Genomic DNA, 19,245 nt, shown 5'->3' on the forward strand with positions numbered 1-19,245 from the left:
CGAGATCTTACCGTAGCCTCGGACAATCTCAGTGCAATAGAATTTCGTCCAGGTGATTTCTTCTTTAATGTTGAACCTGTGATACGAAATGAAGCCACCCACCGCAAAATTGTATTCCGAGTTGGAATCCTAGCGTGACATCCGATGTCGAAATGAGTCCTGAGTGGCGATCACAGACTCTTCATTTTTCAAAAATGTCTCTACGATGAAAGCACGTTGTACACCAGACCAACACCATATTCTCAACTGAAACTGCATTCTATGGCTGACCCAATAGTCGTGGTCCCCCTCACTATATCTCTCTCCTCGTTGCGTATCGATAGTTTAAAATCCATCCGTTCTTTCTGACGCACCCTTTACTTCACTTCCTCTACTAGTAAACACAGAACCAAGGCCGCGTTTACCGAGTTAATGAGTACAGTACGTTCCAGAAAATATGTTCACGTTTTCCAGTGACGAAAGAGCTTTCAATACTGAATCATATTTTCGCACAGGTACTGTCGTCCGTTTGCCTACGTCGCATCCCGGTTTCCCCCACTCGTTCCTCTATAAAGGCCAGTGGCTGTCTTAGCTCTTTTCTGAAAACATTAATTTCTTTTACGAATTGGACGTCTACGTAATATTATACAGCTATTTAAAATAACTTAAATAAAAGGGCCTCGTTAAGTAATTAACTGTCACGCGATTTCCCCCCTTTCTACGACCCTGCGACAAAACCACTTGGACGGCAGTAGATAGCATGTCTGAGTAATTTTATTTTTTCGGATCGGGTAGAAATGACGATTGAATTTACAGTACGTAAGGTACTCTTTTATAGAGTAGTGACAGAATTATTTCAACACGAGTTACTAGTACGAAGGACGAAACTGCTAATTAGAATTAGGTACAATAGTCTATAGTGCGATAATATGCACAAAAGAATTGAAGCCTGTATCGAAATGAACGGCAACCATTTTAAAAAATGTACCGGTATTTAAATATCCACATTATGATTATTTTTCAATTTAACTTTATTCTCTAAATTGAACGTTAATGTGCTGTACACAGTATAATATACACTGCATAATGAATACGTCCGAATGGATAGCTCAGTTCGTGAGTAAAAACACTTATTTTTAATACTGTACTGTATTTCGATCAAAAAAAAACCTAATGAAAATTATCAAACTCAAAATCGCGATATTTCCTAGTTTACGTAAATGGATGAATACTTTTCTTCCCTCCTATACCTAGTAAAGTGATTTGTTTGTATATTACGCCAGAATCATCGAACTACAATCGTGGAAAGGGGTAGCAAACTATGTTTTCGTTTCTCAAGCGTTAATTCAAATGTACAATCAGCTTAATATTAGAAATGTTAGTAAAAATAAAATGATGTCCCTGTAGCATTTGAACCCACGTTTTGGTCAAATCCTCAGTCTCTTCGCTAGTACTGCTAATGCGTCTTGACATTTTCTCGGTTTTGTGCACAGTTCAGATTCCAAGTTTCTCCAGAGAAACGGCGAATTCTGGAGTGCAACAAGTTGTAAATTGGTCCCCACACTCTATTCAACGACTCAAATAGAGCGTAAGTCTTAATTCTCTTCTCCTTCCGTTTTTATCCATTCGCCTTCGTTATATAGGCCATAACAATAGTATAATGTATCTCTCAAGTTCCATGAAAAATATATCATACTTTTAACGTTCTAAAACATGATACTTTCCACCTTAGAGATGTTGTTATATATCGTGCATTAAAATTTTAACCCCGCCAGTTGTGTGTCCAATTCTGCATTTACGAGGGAGTGCCAAAGGTAGCGGTTCTTGGACAGAGCTTAGGTGACCAATAAGGACAACTGTCGGCAACACATGACAAACGGAATTGCACTTTATGCCTTTCCTAAGCAACCGCCAGAGGCAATAAAAACAGCGAAATAGCTGACCTTTGCACCATACCAGACTGCGTCGATGTTAGGCCATACCCCAATAAAAAAGAGAACAAAAACGAAACGCTGTGGGCATGGGAACTAGAAACAAGTGAACGTAGCTACAGTATCAAATAATTCCGACTATTTCGTTTATATGACGTCATTCCATTTTCGACCAATGAAGTGTAATGAAATTTTGAATTCCAACCAATCACAGTCAGACTTTGCGATAATTTCTGCAGCTAGATTTATCGCTATTAATTTATCGCATGGTCGTTCTTTTGTTTAGTCTTTGTCGCCAACTGTTTCCCCGTAAATTGATGATCATGAATACATTAAGATGCAACTACACGGTTAAACTTTTCTTTCAACTTTAAAGCTATGAATGCAGGATTGATATTTAATATTAATTAATATATTTACGCAGTGAAGACCACGTTCAAAACGGCGCATCATGTAGAGACAAAATCTTTACGTATCTTAATTGAACGTACTTTTTAAACTTGATTCTACTCTTCCCAGATTGCACGCATACGCGATTGGAATATTGAACTGTATAGATGCAGCTACAGCGAGAATGCGTTTGTCGAGCTATAAAAAATGCTTTCGTGTAGCACTTGTAAGTAACGGTCGAAACAAGGCACAGCTGACATTGGTCCTGCTTCCACAGATAGGCCTAACGTAACCTATAAAATTATAGCCTATAACATTTGTATTGAAATTAAACAATTAATAGACGTTCAAATTTATGTAACATCATCGCACATCAAACTCAAAGACCTTGCATAGTAATAATGTCTTTGATCAAACTGCCTTTCGTATGGCGTAATAAAATTCGTGTTTTAATTAGGCCTATCTATACAGAGAGGGTTCACTGTGTAGCAACATGTCTCGCTGTGAATACATAAGCATTGGTATTATAGCTGTCCCCACTGTTACTGTTAAATTAAATTATGATTTCAGCAGATAATGAAAATGTATTTGTTATAATAATAAGAGAAAATTGCAGTACATGTAATTAACAATGTTAAACCTGTATTTCGCTTTTCGCAATTGGCATTACTGAATAATAACATCGAATTTCTTTATTGCAATAATCGATATTCATCTACGAGTATTTCAACTTCGCAATGTCTGAATAGGTTAAGTATTCGTTAATATATAATTATCAACATTTTGTGATCGAAGTTTAGGGATATATTATTTAAATTTTTATTTTATTCACGAAATAGTCCTAATAAATGTCACTCGAGGTCTGAGATTTCCCAGATAAATCCACTCGCTTCGCTCGTGGATTTATCGGCAGATCTCAGACCTCTCGTGACATTACGACAGATCATTTCTGTAACCACAGAGTGTAAATGTTAGGAGAGGTTTTCTGTGCCGAATATTTCACAAAGCTTTGATGCATATAATGGAATTTTAAGAGCATTATCTAAGTAATCTTCAGCAGGATTAATATTTGTGTTTATATGAGGCTTTCCATAAGAGAAGGGCGAGCCCGCCAATGGTCGAATTTTGTGTTTTTTACTCCTCCGAATATTTAAGACACATATCTGCAACTTAAGCCTGGCAGACGTTGGCGGGCTCTCCCTTACTACTCTTACTTGGTATGTCGCTCTGTTGTACGTCGTTGTTGGGAGTGTACTGTGGCGGAAGGGGCTTAAGGAATAGAAAACCGCAAAAATCGTATTTCTGTCTCATTTCTTGCTGAGAAATGGTGTATCAAAATGTGTATACATCAATTTGGGACACTCTGTATTTTATTTCTTTATCTAAAAAAACTTATTTAAGAAGCTATTAAATAAAAATTGATTTCCCCATTACTATTATAATAACTGTTCGCAAAATTTCGTGTCAAACGAAGATTGGACGAAAGCATAATCAATGATCTACTGCATTCTTAAGAGAAGTCACATATTTCATACAGTATGAAGGGTCTGGGATGTGACAACTGTCCTCTAGCTGATTGACAGTTCTAGGAAGGAATCTTTTTGTTTGTCATGTGGTAAGACAATAATAGAAACGTGTACAGGAAGACAATCTCTGACAGACAGGTAGCAAAGGTGACAGAGAAAGACTTCTTTCTTGTGTACATACCCGGTCAGGCCTCTTCTTGCTGTTCATCGCGTGTATCTTCATATCAGACTCCGCTAAGCGATTGAATTTCTGCATTCGTTCCTTAACACTTATCTTCTGATCGTTGTCGACCTCGGTTGGTTCCTGATTAACCAAAACAAAACAAAAAGAAAAGGTGCTGTAGCAAAATAAACAAAAACATGAAAATAAAAAATAACATGGGATAATATCAATAATTCTCGATACAGGAATTTAAAGTGAACATTCTGCAAGCGACATCGTACTTTCCTCAAATTTCTGCCCTATAAAAACCAAAAAGTGACATACCAGGTTTTATTTAAGGGAACTGGCTAGTGTATATGACTAAAAATAAGATTTCTGGTTATTTAATTTAAAAAATTCACCATCATCTGTAGATTCAGAAAACAGTATGTAGTTTATGTTTTACAAGTATTTTAGGTTATAAAATTATTTTTAAAAGGTCCCATGCTCATTTCATTGTTTTCTACAGTGTTTGAAATTAGCGATAACTACAGCAAAATGTTATAATGAACGACAGTAGGCTTATAACGAAATATTTAGTAATACGAAATTTTTCTCTCCTCTGCCTTTTTCCCAAACATTTTAATGTTCAAATTAGTGTATATGACTAAAAATAAGATTTCTGGTTATTTAATTACAAAATTCACCATCTTCTGTAGATTCAGAAAACAGTATGTAGCTTATTATATATGAGTTTATCTTTTACAAGTATTTTTAGGTTATAAAGTTATTTTTAAAAGGTCCCATGCCCATTTCTTTATTTTCTACAGTGTTTGAAATTAGCAATAACTACAGCAAAATGTTATAACGAACGACAGTAGGCTTATAACGAAATATTCAGTAATACGAAATTATTCTCTCTCCCCTGCCTTTTTCCCAAACACTTTAATGTTCAAATTAGTGTATATGACTAAAAATAAGATTTCTGGTTATTTAATTAAACAATTCACCATCTTCTGTAGATTCAGAAAACAGTATGTAGCCTATATATGAGTTTATGTCTTAAGTATTTTTAGGTTACACAATTATTCTTAAAAGATCACATGCTAGTTTCATTGCCTCCTACAGTATTTGAATTACCGATAACTACAGTAAAATGTTATAAGGAACGCCAGTAGGTTTATAACGAAATATTCAATAACACGAAATTATTTTCTCTCTCCTGCCTTTTTCCCAAACATTTTAACGTTCAAATTAGTGTATATGACTAAAAATAAGATTTTTGTTCACCATCTTCTGTAGATTCAGAAAACAGTATATAGGATGTAAGATGTATAAGTGTCATCATTTTAACTGATGATTGTTCATGTCACAAGGAAGAAAAAATGTCCTCATTATTTTTTTAATTGCAAATTTAACTCATTATTAAAGTTTATAATATTAGGCGTTTGGCAACGTTGTTGGATGGGGAGGAGGGAGTTTACAAATACACAGTACAGCTCAAGCGGATACGGACATACCGGTATAAAATAGATGCTCTGTTCTAATGCAGGGGCGGACCGTTGTTTACATAAAACGAATAGCAAATACAAACTTTCAATCTCATTAATAGAACTTTATGGAAAATTTCCATTTTATTTAATATTGGCAATATTGGTCCATTTTTTATTGTACATCTAAAAAATAAACAATAATGGTTTAGTGCACAAAATCACACAAACTTTTTTTAAATGCAACATTTTAATCTCTCCCGCTTCCATAAAGCACTACCATTTTTAAAGAAAAATTTCTGTTTGTGTGATTTTCGAAATGAGGTAAGAGACTCCTAGTTTCTAATAATCGTTGAGAAACCGCTACAGAAGTTCGCCGATTACGTAACCTTCATTGCGGAAAACAGTGACGGTACATCCTTCTTGCCGCACTTGAATTACGACGACTTTCTCCATAAATTAATAACATATGATATTCCTAAACTGTGGCTTCCATCCGCTCGGCAGTAGACCTATGGACAGGGAGCTTGAACTCAGCTGACATGTACGTACGTCTGGTCTCTCATGTCAGAATATTAACAAATTTAAGCATGCAATTTTATTTAATTTCACGTATAAATAATAGAACACACAAATATGTATTTAAACTAATATTACCTCTTTGCTAGATATACCTACCGATGTAATTGTTTGATTCTGTAAACCGTCCCCGACGACTGTGAAAAGGACGGCACTTATACCCCTTACACCCTGTATATGAGGTCATGTTTCACGAGTATTTTTAGGTTATAACATTTTTAAGTTTGCACGCTCGTTTCATTGCTCTCTACAGTGTTTGAAATTGGTGATAGCTATGTAGTTGGTATTAGACTAGAAACGTACGAGGATACGCCATGGAATTACCTGACATTCACATCACAGTTGTGAAAAATGTCGAATAAAAAAACAAACATGTAATAGTCCTAAGCGGATTTCGAACCCACATCCTACAGTAGCCCAGTTTGCGGTCATTAAAAACTGCTAAATCTACACAACGGTTTATGAAATAACCTACCATTATGGTAACGAAAACTAAAAATTGTGACTAATAAACAAACCTAAATAATTTTCGAATATATAGTAGTTATGTTCATAATTTAACTTCATTTTTAAGATACTGTATTAAGAAAGTTTTAAAACGCGAACTTCCTACAAATGACTCTTTATAAGAAATTTAATGTGTGGCAAAAGTTATTACATAAATCGAATAATAAAAGTACATTCAGACTTAGTCAAATGAAATTTGTGCTGGGCAAAGCAAATGATGACAACCATTTTAAGAGCATGGAAAACATGCAGCTAAAAGTATCGAGAATGTTGATATCTCAACTTATAAAATAACACAAAAATGAGTATTAAATAATACAGTGCACAGAAAACACATCCAACTACATAAAAATAATCAAATAAGTAACAAAAATTAATCAGGTAACTAAAGAAAAACGTAGGCCTAACCACTACGATATACTTCGCGCATAAAACTGTACCCATGGAGCCGGCTAGAGTGGGCAAGGAGCAAAATGAAGGAATAGTAATATACGTACAAGAGCGGTATGTTGACGTTTTAATGGTCGAGGAAAAGATAGAAAAAGCGAAAAGTAGTTGTGCTTTTTTAATTTCCGAGAACATGAAAACAAACATACCGCTCGTGTATCGTACATTATTTTGTGCGAAGATCGTTTATTACATACCTGAAAGACGAATTTCTAATTAGTTGCAATGAAATCTCCATCTTGGTTTCTGTTTCATGACGGCAACTTCGGAAAACCAAAATATCTTTCTTCAACATTGTTGCTATAAAATGTTTTCTGTGTTTACTATACTCCAGCAGGCCGTGATATACGTCTGTCTTCCCCCCCCCCCCCAGTCTATAAATGCGAACTTAAAACAAACGGTAAGGTTATGTAATGATTTATTTTTCATTTTAATATTTTAACAATATTATTTATATAACATATTGCAGTAATAACACCGGCATATGGAATATTGTTGATTTTTTCACGGCTTCCTTAATGTTACTTGTATCAGGAATGCATTAAGTTTCGTGGAGTAGTAGACTTTACTTAATTTTTGCAAATATTTAAAAACAATAATTAACATTGCAATTTAGATGAAATTGCAGTGGTAAGTTTCCAATTTATAATTATTACTATGTTAAACGTCTCTAAAAATAATATGTTAAAAGCCTAAAGCAGTAAAATGAATGTCGCGCTTAAGCGGTAAGAAGAGGGAAATTGTTATGTGTGTTAGGTTGGGAATACGGAATGTGGTATTTCACACTTACCGCGTATTGGTTCTGTGCGGAAAACAAGCAAATACGCACGATCTCGCACAAAGAGACTTGAGATATTCTCTACAAGCGCATTACACAAACTCAACTACTGTATTTATTTATACAGCATAAAGATATTGTCTTTGGTAGCCAGTAGTAGATAATTGGTATAACGTATTTTGAATGTAGTACTTGCCACCTACTAACATCTCAAGTACTGCGTGATTCTCCTGCAAAGACAAGAGTGACACGTATATACTGAACATTATCTCAGTCCTACAGAACGAGCTTATCATTCCAAGTGCTAGGGGGTTCGATTCCTGACGCTGATTTGAGTGATACTTGAAGCTAATCATAAGATGTTTTTCCCGTGGTCTTCCCGTTTCCCTCAAAACTACACATCCCATTCCAATACTTCCCTCTTCATTCACGTCATCAAAAATATGGTTTTAGGGTAAGGTGTACAAGCATCGGTGATGCCGAAGAGAGACAATCAGCCAGTTTACTGATACTCTGTAGAACGTTCATGGCTGTACAAGAGGAGATAGCCCACTTCTTGAGGTGATTCTTGCTAGCATTTGAGAGTGATCACGCCAGACGGGACCAACTGATTGGTTTGCCACTGGCGTTTGGAGAGGATCCGAGTTCTGGAAACTATGAATGAATGAATGGATGTAAAATAAATGAAGAGCGGACCACTACGTGAGGCTATTAGCCTACATATCCTGGTATGTTTGAAATAGAAGCACATAATGACTAGACTCATTGACCACGAGTTTATTATCTGTTAAACTGTTATCGCATTACGCCATTCTAGTCTTAACACTTCCAAGGTCGGACTTAACCGTCGGTTTTATGCTCGATTTTCGAAAGGTAATACAAAAAAAAAGGTGGAGAAGTTCAAATATCTAGGAGCTACAGCAACAAATATCAATGATACTCGGGAGGAAATTAAACACAGAGTAAATATGGGAAATGCCTGTTATTATTCGGTTGAGAAGCTTTTATCATATCCAGTGTGCTGTCAAAAAATCTGAAAGTTAGAATTTATAAAACAGTTATATTACCGGTTGTTCTGTATGGCTGTTAAACTTGGACTCTCACTTTGAGAGAGGAACATAGGTTAAGGATGTTTGAGAATAAGGTGCTTAGGAAAATATTTGGGGCTAAGAGGAATGAAGTTACAGGAGAATTGAGAAAGTTACACAACACAGAACTGCACGCATTGTATTCTTCACCTGACTTTTAGGAACATTAAATCCAGACGTTTGAGATGGGCAGGGCATGTAGCACGTATGGGCGAATCCAGAAATGTATATAGAGTGTTAGTTGGGAGGCCAGAAGGAAAACGACCTTTAGGGAGGCCGAGACGTAGATGGGAAGATAATTTAAAATGGATTTGAGGGAGGTGGGATATGATGATATAGAATGGATTAATCTTGCTCAGGATATGGACCAATGGCGGCCTTATGTGAGGGCGGCAATGAACCTCCGGGTTCCTTAAAAGCCAGTAAGTAAGTAAGTAATACAAGGAAAAAAGAATTTCGGAAACATATAATTTCGACTCTAACCTAACATAATCTATCACAATCTAAACTAACCTAAGCAAAACTAAGCTAATCTAACCTAAGCTAAGCTAACATAACATTACCAGGTTAGTTTAGTTCAGGTTCTGTGCAGTTAGGTTAGCCTAGATTAGTTTTCATCGGGTTAGTTAGGATTAGTTTAGGTTATGATAGGTTATGTCAGCCGTGGCGAGAACGTGACTCGCGAGACATTCTGGCTCGCAGTGATAGCTGCTTCTAACCGTGGTGGGAATATATTCCCACCACGCTTCTAACCTCCGCCAACCCCCACCCTCTCACTCACTGGAGTCAAACTCCGTTCCATTTGTATTTGTCTCTAACCTGCGAGTGGCATATGTCTCTCTCGAAACCATGTACGAAAGTTCCAAGTAGGATGGGAGGACGCATTTTTTTGCTGTCAATATGATGAGAATATTAAATGTATGATTTGTTCACAAGTATTACGAGGAAAACGGTTGTATAACATAAAACGGCATTATACTACATGTTACTCATGAAACATTAACAGTTTGTGTTATTGTTGTTGTCATCATCATCATCATCATCATCATCATCATCATCTCTGTACGTCGACCCTTTTTCAGCAGATGTACGAATAATGTGGTTACCTCTTCAATTTGAACTCACTGATTTACTATGTGATGTCAAATGAAAGCTAGATGTAAGGACTTGACAAATGTTGAACTTTCAAATCTTTGCCAAAAAATAAATATCCGAAGCTTCGTTCTTTCGCTTGCTCTGTTGAAGCCATGTTCGCTACAACTTACGTTTGTGAAAAATTATTTTCAACCATTAAAATAGTAAAAATCAAATTTAGATCACGACTGAGAGACAAATAAATACCTTCGTGATCAACTACGACTGGCAGTAAGTGACATAATTCCTGATTTTGAAACTTTGTCGCAGAGACATTCTGAAGACAGTTAATTTTAGGTTGTGATATTGTTCATTTATTGTTCATTTCTTTCTTCGTTACACGTACTAAACATTAGTTTGTAGCCTTGTACTGTATAAAATTATATTTAAGTGCTTGAAGTAAGGAAAATGAAAATCCGTTAATAAGTCAGACAGTTGCTTCACTTCCCCTAGGGTGTCCGCCTCCCTCCATAGGTGCTATGCACGTTGCAGGTTACACAGTGGCTCGGCGCACGATTACATTTTCGCCACCGCTGGATTATGTTAAGTTACAGTCGAAATTATGTGTTTCCAATTTTTTTTTTGTATTACCGTTCGAGAATCGAGCATAAAATCGTCGTTTGTGAAAAAAAAAACTTCGAAAATCATGGAATGATCGTCCTTCAGAATCACCAGATATTGCAAATAGAATTGCAAAATAGAAGTAAAACGGTAAAAATTTCCTACAGCTATAGGTCTGTTGTATACATAATAGTTGCAAAATTCCAGTATAAAGGGAAAATATAAATAGGTTCATTGCAAATAGACCTGCAAAATTCCAGCTGAGAGGTCAAATGTAGGCATATAACGTAAAGTGATTTCCAAATTCCACTAAAAAATCGAATTAAAGTATTACAAAAATATTTGCGATAAAGAAGGGTTTCGGAATTACATACATTCGAAATTTTCATTTCGGAATAATGCCGTTCGGAAAACTATCCATTCAGAAAAACTGCATTTGGAATGATCGAGAATTCGTCTATACGCCATGAAGCGTTGATATAATATTATGTCGTCGATATACAAGCAAAACTCAACTCATTAAGTCAAAAATATTACTTCTGAGAAAAAGGAGTATATAATGCACATAATGTATGTGTATAAACTTGTAATTGGAAAATAAAAAACACATAAAGAGAAACAACTTACTAAAAATAATATTCTAAGGATTCAGTTTTGTCAAGAACTTTCAAATGACCTTTTATAAGTAGTAATATTTTTTAATTAATGTGTTTTGCTTGTAAACCGACGATGTATAGTAGGCCTAGCTTTTTATTTCCCGATAGTCTATATACTTACTTTCCGATTATTATCATTGCAGCAACAAAATAGGCATTTGCCTGTGAATCTGAGGTTTAACACAGATTGAAAACAAAACATCAAAAGAACGATGCAAACTCTTAAAATAAACAAAGGACTGTCGGCACGTTTACCTGAACTGCGATCGGAGGAGAATCATCGCTCTCGGCGGGATATGAAATACTGATCGCCACGGGGCACGAACCGCCGGTCTCCACATCATAGGACCCACTTCGACCAGGAATTACACTCAGCATGTTGACTGAACAGAACGGTTGGCTTCACTGAGCCACAAAGCAAGCGAAATAAAGGAAACTCCAAGTCGTATGCATTGACGTACCGAGCGATAGCAAGTGTACCTAGCCTATATGATAACACCAAACATATTATCTACTGTCATATAACAAAAACGTAAACTTATTCAAGGAGAAAGCTTTTAGAGCTGGCTTACTTCAACGCGCTAAGCACCGTTCAGACGCTAATTATTTGTTGCGTGAATTCCTACATACACATCAGATGTAAAATTCTCGATGCAGCAAATATATCTGTGGTACTGTCCGCATATTTCTTCCTATAACCATTACAGGTTGCCATTGACAAAGAGTACCGCGATACAATAAATATAGAGAAATGTCTTGAGGCTTTATGAAACATAGTTTGTTGTTATAGTGAAAAATAACATATTGAAATAGATTAAAACACAAAATAATATACGAAAAACCTCAAGAAGATGTGAATTACAGTCATGGTCCCTTTGAATGATGCCTGAAAATAGCTATTAATCCTTTGGGTGTTTGTTTTTAAAATAATGTGTTTAATCTGTAACTACAGTCAGCGTATTGTTATTACCAGGGAAAGGATTTATATGTAAATACATATTTACTTATAAAGCTAATATAATTTATATTTTGCATTATCTTTACGTTTCACAATGTGTAGGGTTGAAAAATCCTACTTTTATTTTCCATATTTTTCCATATTTTAGAGTTTAGTACATATTTTCGTTAATTTCCATATATTTTCCATATTTCATATAAAACAGTCCATATTATATTAGGTTTAACAATAAAACAAAACAAAATTCCATTAACTTTTAAAAATACATTTCAACAATAGAGATTTAAACACATGTTCAGTAATCCCTTTAACATCAGAGTTATTTGAAAATTAGCAGTCCTATCAACAATGGGAAAGTAAGTTACAAAACTGTATTAATTTAATTTAAAATTTTTAACAGACTTCAGTTGTGCAGCTCAACAGTTAAATGCCAGTCAGAGTACACATAGGTTCAGTTTTGTAAATCATACTATAAAGACGGTAAATATGCCAAAAGTACGTCATTCAGTCAATTTAAAATCAAAACTAACAAGTTACATTTCAGAATTTAAAGAAGATGGTTTATCAACTGACAATAAAATATTATTTTGTAATTTGTGTCAGTGTGCAGTATCATCTACACAAAAGTTCCTGGTGCAACAACACATTACAACTAGTAAACATCAGGCCAACAAACAACTAAATTCCAAGCAGAGACAATTGTTTTTAACACAACCAACAACATCGAATGGAAGATCTGAGTTTAACATCGACCTGTGCCGTTCTCTCATCTCTGCTGATATTCCTCTCTACAAACTAAAGAATAAGGTCTTCAGGGAATTCCTTGAAAAATATACTCAACATACAATCCCGGATGAGTCAACACTTAGGAAGACGTATGCTCCATCCATCTACGATGAGACAATACAGAAGATAAGAGATGAAATTAAAGATAGTTCAATTTGGGTTTCCATTGATGAGACTCCCGACAAAGAAGGTAGACTTGTTGGTAATGTAGTTATCGGTTTGTTAAGTGAACAATATTCTGAACGAATTCTTTTACATTGTGATGTTCTAGAAAAGTGCAATAACAAAACTATAGTTAAACTGTTCAACGAAGCTATGGGTATCCTGTGGCCAAAGGGTATTATGTACGATAATGTGTTATTCTTTATTAGCGATGCTGCCCCTTATATGGTCAAAGCTGGACAAGCATTATCTGTTGTATATCCTAAATTGACTCATTTTACTTGTGTGGCGCATGCATTTCATCGTGTGGCAGAAGTGGTCAGAGACAATTTCCCTAAAGTAGATTTGTTGATTTCATCAGTGAAAAAAGTATTTCTCAAAGCTCCCAGTAGAGTTAACGTGTTGAAAGAAATGTACCCTGAAATTCCATTGCCACCAAAGCCAATTTTAACTAGATGGGGTACATGGCTAGAAGCAGTTGAATATTATGCCGAACATATAGACTCTATTAACAATGTTCTCCTTGCATTGGACTCTGAAGATGCAGTCTCAATTGATACTGCGAAAACAGTTACCTGTGACATAAGTGTGAAGAATGACTTAGCTCACATTCAGCATACATTTTCATGCATCATAAAAACGCTCAAAAGTCTCCAAAATAGGCACCTTTCACTATCTGAAAGTTTTGAAATTATAAATAGTACTGTGGAACAACTGAATCGTGGTAGAGGTAAAGTTGCAGATGCAGTAAGAGCTAAGGTGGACACTGTACTTTCAAAAAACCCTGGATATGAAGAACTACAAAAGGTTGTTGCTGTGATGAGTGGTGAATCAACAGTGAAGATTAACTTGGACTTATCCCCAGCAGACATTGTGAAATTGAATTATGTACCAGTTACTTCTTGTGACGTCGAACGCTCTTTTAGTCAGTATAAATCTATCCTCAGAGACAATAGAAGAAGATTCACTTTTCAGCACTTGAAAGAAATGTTTGTAACCTATTGTTATGGTAACAGACAATAAAAATTGTGTTTTGTTGAAACTACATTGGAAGATAAGGTACGTCCATTATATTTTTTGTTTAGTTTGATTAAAATGTACCAATATTTAACGTACATAGTCATTTTTTTATAATTTTAAGTCCATATTTAATTCCATATTTTGGTAAAAATCCATATTTAATTCCATATTTTGGTAAAAATAACTACATATATATTTACATATTTCATATATTTTTAGTCCATATAAATCCGTTCCCTGGTTATTAGTATCCCTTTGTTGTAACCTATTGCTTTAAAAAGAATGTGTTTAATTTGTAATCTTGTCATTTTTTCTACTATTCCTTTATTGTACTGTTTACATTTGTTTTTAAATCTTTTGTATTGCCCCTAATTGCCCTTCAAGAATTTCGGTATTCGTTAGTTGTAAGTCATTACTTGTGTTAGGCCTATATTTTAATTATTGTAATTGTTCCTGAATCATGTATGTAACATGTAACCGTACATCATTGCTTGTAATATCTCTTTATTACTCTTAACTGTTTCATTGTTCATGAATTAAGTATTAATTTGAAAGTGAAAGTGAAACTTTGTTTTATTAATCTACTATTGATTATCATTTTAAGATCGTGATTTACTCTGAAACGGTTAGACATTCTTGTATATCTTTTACATTGATTATTCCTCAAACATCTCATTAATCTGTAACAGGAGCCATTCTTTCACTAATGTGCATGCTTGTACATAATTCATGTGAATTGTAACTGTGACCACTATTTTATGTTATCACTTTACTATTGCTTATTGGTTTTAAATGTGTATTTTGATGCCAACTATAACCCTAATATATCTCAGGGTGAAATTTGGTTTATTAAATTGGATAATAAAAAAAAATACTATAGGTTATAGAACAGTGGTATTCAATTTATGGTACGCGGGGGTATGCGGGGCTGTCTCAAGGAGTAGCATTCCACTGATTCCGTATGTAACAATGCTGACATATTTATTTGATTATACTTGTTGATAATATTTGCAATTACCTATTATACTTTCCTTTTGCAATATCAACTCTTGTTTTTCCTTGCTTCCATTTTACATAAATCATTACTATTATTTTTGCATTAATAACTACTGAATAATAATAATAATAATAATAATAATAATAATAATACTCACTTACTTACTGGCTTTTAAGGCACCCGGAGATTCACTGCCGCCCTCACATAAGCCCGCCATCGGTCCCTATCCTGAGCAAGATTAATCCAGTCTCTACCATCATATCCCACCTCCCTCAAATCCATTTTAATATTATTTTCCCATCTACGTTACGGCCTCCCTAAAGGTCTTTTTCCCTCCGGCCTCCCGACTAACACTCGATATGCATTTCTGGATTCGCCCATACGTGCTACATGCCCTGCCCATCTCAAACGTCTGGATTTAATGTTCCTAATTGTGTCAGGTGAGGAATACAATGCGTGCAGTTCTGTGTTGTGTAACTTTCTCCATTCTCCTGTAACTTCATAACTTTTAGCCCCAAATATTTTCCTAAGCACCTTATTCTCAAACATCCTTAATCTCTGTTCCTCTCTCAAAGTGAGAGTCCAAGTTTCACAACCATAAAGAACAACCGGTAATAGAACTGTTTTATAAATTCTAACTTTCAGATTTTTTGACAGCAGACTGGATGATAAAAGTTTCTCAACCGAATAACAACAGGCATTTCCCTTATTTATTCTGTGTTTAATTTCCTCCCGAGTGTCATTTATATTTGTTACTGTTCCTCCCAGATATTTGAACTTCTCCACCTCTTCAAAAGATAAATTTCCAATTTTTATATTTCCATTTCGTACAATATTCTCGTCACGAGACATAATCATATACTTTGTCTTTTCGGGATTTCTTCCAAACCAATAATAATAATAATAATAATAATAATAATAATAATAATAATAATAATAATAATTTAAAGGCTTTGGTTGGGTCACTGGCTCAGAAGAAACTGCCTACTGAAGGATGCACTGGAAGGAATGTGAACGTGAGAAGAGTACGGGTCAGAAGAAGATATCAGATGATACACGACATTAAGATATACGGATCATATGCGGGGACTAAGAGAAAGGCAGAAAATAAGAAAGACAGGAGAATGCTGGATTTGCAGTGAAAAACCTGCCCTTGGGCAGAAAACAATGAGCGTGCGTGCGTGCGCGCGCGGGCGTGTGTAGGTACGTACGTATGTATACATGTACGCGTGTACTGGTGTATGTATGCGTACGTGTGAGTGTGTATGTATGTATGTATGTATTTATGTAAGTAAATCGAAATTATGGTTTATTTAACGACGCTCGCAACTGAAGAGGGTCCACACCTGTGGAGTAACGGTCAGCGCGTCTGGCCGTGAAACCAGGTGGCCCGGGTTCGAATCCCGGTCGGGGCAAGTTACCTGGTTGAGGTTTTTTCCGGGATTTTCCCTCAACCCAATATGAGCAAATGCTGGGTAACTTTCGGTGCTGGACCCCGGAACTCATTTCACCGGCATTATCACCTTCATTTCATTCAGACGCTAAATAACCTAGATGTTAATACAGCGTCGTAAAATAGCCCAATAAAATAAAAAAAACTGCAGAGGTTATATAAATGTCGCAGGTGTGCCGGAATTTTGTCCCGCAGGAGTTCTTTTACATGCCAGTAAATCTACTGACATGAGCCTGTCGCATTTAAATGCCATCGACCTGGTCCGGGCTCGAACCCGCAACGTCGGGTATAGAAGGCCAGCGCTATACCAAGTGCGCCAACCAGGGCGTTTGTATGTATGTAAGTAAATCAAAATTATGGTTTATTTAACGACGCTCGCAACTGCAAAGGTTATATAAACGTCGCCGGTGTGCCGGAATTTTGTCCCGCAGGAGTTCTTTTACATGCCAGTAAATCTACTGATATGAGCCTGTCGCATTTAAGCACACATAAATACCATCGACCTGGCCCGGGCTCGAACCCGCAACCTCAGGTATAGAAGGGCAGCGCTATACCAAGTGCACCAACCAGGTCGTACGTATGTAAGTAAATGAAAATTATGGTTTATTTAATGACGCTCGCAACTGCAGAGATGATATAAACGTCGCCGGTGTGCCGGAATTTTTTCCCGCAGGAGTCATTTTACATCCAGTAAATCTACTGACACACTTAAATACCATCGACCTGGCCCGGGCTCGAACCCGCAACCTCGGGTATAGAAGGCCAGCGCTATACCAAGTACGCCAACCAGGCCGTATGTATGTATGTATGTATGTATGTATGTATGTACGTATACGAAGAGTCCACTGCAAGAATGATGGATGTCACTTTCTTGTCGAAAATGAACCAAGACTGTCAATGCATAGCTGAAGACATATAGAATGTACATACAGAGTTATATGGCATTAACACTGATAGTCATTGTCCAGTAATGATCGGAAAATCACAGTTAAGCTTTGAGCGCTAAGCATTTCAAACTTTCAATTGCTTCTCCTGCAAAATGTATTCCAAATGACATCCATCATTCTTGCAGTGGACTCTTCATATTTCATTTACTTAGTATATGTTCTAGGTTTTAATACACTAAATATATAGTCTAGCTGCGTATGTTATTTCTATCATTTTTTTTTTTTTTTTTGTTATAGCAATGGTTAACTGATGACATATATTCTACATTCCATTAAACAACACTTCATGACAGTGAGCACGCACTAAATATTTTAAGAAAGAAATCAGTCTGATCGGAACTTACAGCTTTGTCAGTACTCGCCTGCAGTTTGTCGAGCTCTTACTAAGGCAGACAAATGAATCAACGAATAGCTTTCACGGTCCACTCCAGACAACACAGCCCTAGGACTTTATTTTGTTGACATCAGCTTGGAAAATTTTGTGAGAGACAAATCACAGCGATAAATACAGGGGCACCCATAATTAAGTAAACAATTACGGCCATTGGTACAAACAAATTCACTGCCAAGTGTCGCCGCTTCCAAGCGAGAGGAAACATGTCTGCTGTCATTATCATTTAGAGCTGTATTTTATTTAACAACGTTTTCAACTGCAGAGTTTATTCAGTAGATGTACTCCCGCGTTTGTCGTTATCAATCTCTCGTTATTTCGTCTATCCGGAATATTTAAAAATAGGTTGTGTAATTTTCTCCATTCTCCTTTAACTTAATCCCTCTTAGCCCCAAATATTTTCCTAAGCACCATATTCTCAAACACCCTTAACCTATGTTCCTCTCTCAGAGTGAGAGTCCAAGTTTCACAACCATAAAGAACAACCGGTAATATAACTGTTTTGTAAATTATAACTTCCAGATTTTTTAACAGCAGACTGGATGATAAAAGCTTCACAACCGAATAATAACAGGCATTTCCCATATTTATTCTGTGTTTAATTTCCTCCCGAGTGTCATTTATATTTGTTACTGTTGCTCCCAGGTATTTGCATTTTTCCACCTCTTCAAAGGATAAATTTTCAACTTTTATATTTCCATTTCGTATAATATTCTGGTCACGAGACATAATCATATACTTAGTCTTTTCGGGATTTACTTCCAAACCTATCTCTTTACTTGCTTCCAGTAAAATTCCCGTGCTTTCCCTAATAGTTTGTGGATTTTATCCTAACAAATTTACGTCATCAGCATAGACAAGCAGCTGATGTAACCCGTTCAATTCCAAACCCTCTCTGTTATCCTGAACTTTCCTAATGGCATACTCTAGAGCAAAGTTAAAAATGTAAAGGTGATAGTGCATCTCCTTGCTTTAGCCCGCAGTGAATTGGAAAAGCATCAGATAGAAACTGACCTATGCGGACTCTGCTGTACGTTTCACTGAGAAACATTTTAATTAATCGAACTAGTTTCTTGGGAATACCAAATTCAATAAGAATATCATATAAAACTTCTCTCTTGACAGAGTCATACGCCTTTTTGAAATCTATGAATAATTGATGCACTGTACCCTTATACTCCCATTTTTTCTCCATTATCTGTCGAATACAAAATATCTTATCAATAGTTAATCTATTACGCCTAAAACCACACTGGTGATCCCCAATAATTTCATCTACATATGGAGTTAATCTTCTCAAAAGAATATTGGACAATATAGTAG

At 35.8% G+C, this 19,245-nt stretch overlaps 1 protein-coding gene across 1 annotated transcript in view; it reads right to left on the reverse strand.

Moving 5' to 3' along the window:
* LOC138713969 (ankyrin repeat domain-containing protein SOWAHA-like) overlaps positions 1-19,245 on the reverse strand; it is a 453,145-nt gene that overhangs the window by 414,381 nt on the left and 19,519 nt on the right. Inside the window, exon 4 of the mRNA XM_069846550.1 lies at positions 4,008-4,130. Coding sequence (XP_069702651.1) covers positions 4,008-4,130 — 123 coding nt within the window. The remainder of the gene's footprint in view (positions 1-4,007; positions 4,131-19,245) is intronic.

This window comes from Periplaneta americana, chromosome 14, assembly GCF_040183065.1.
Source record: "Periplaneta americana isolate PAMFEO1 chromosome 14, P.americana_PAMFEO1_priV1, whole genome shotgun sequence".
NCBI classification, from domain to species: domain Eukaryota; kingdom Metazoa; phylum Arthropoda; class Insecta; order Blattodea; family Blattidae; genus Periplaneta; species Periplaneta americana.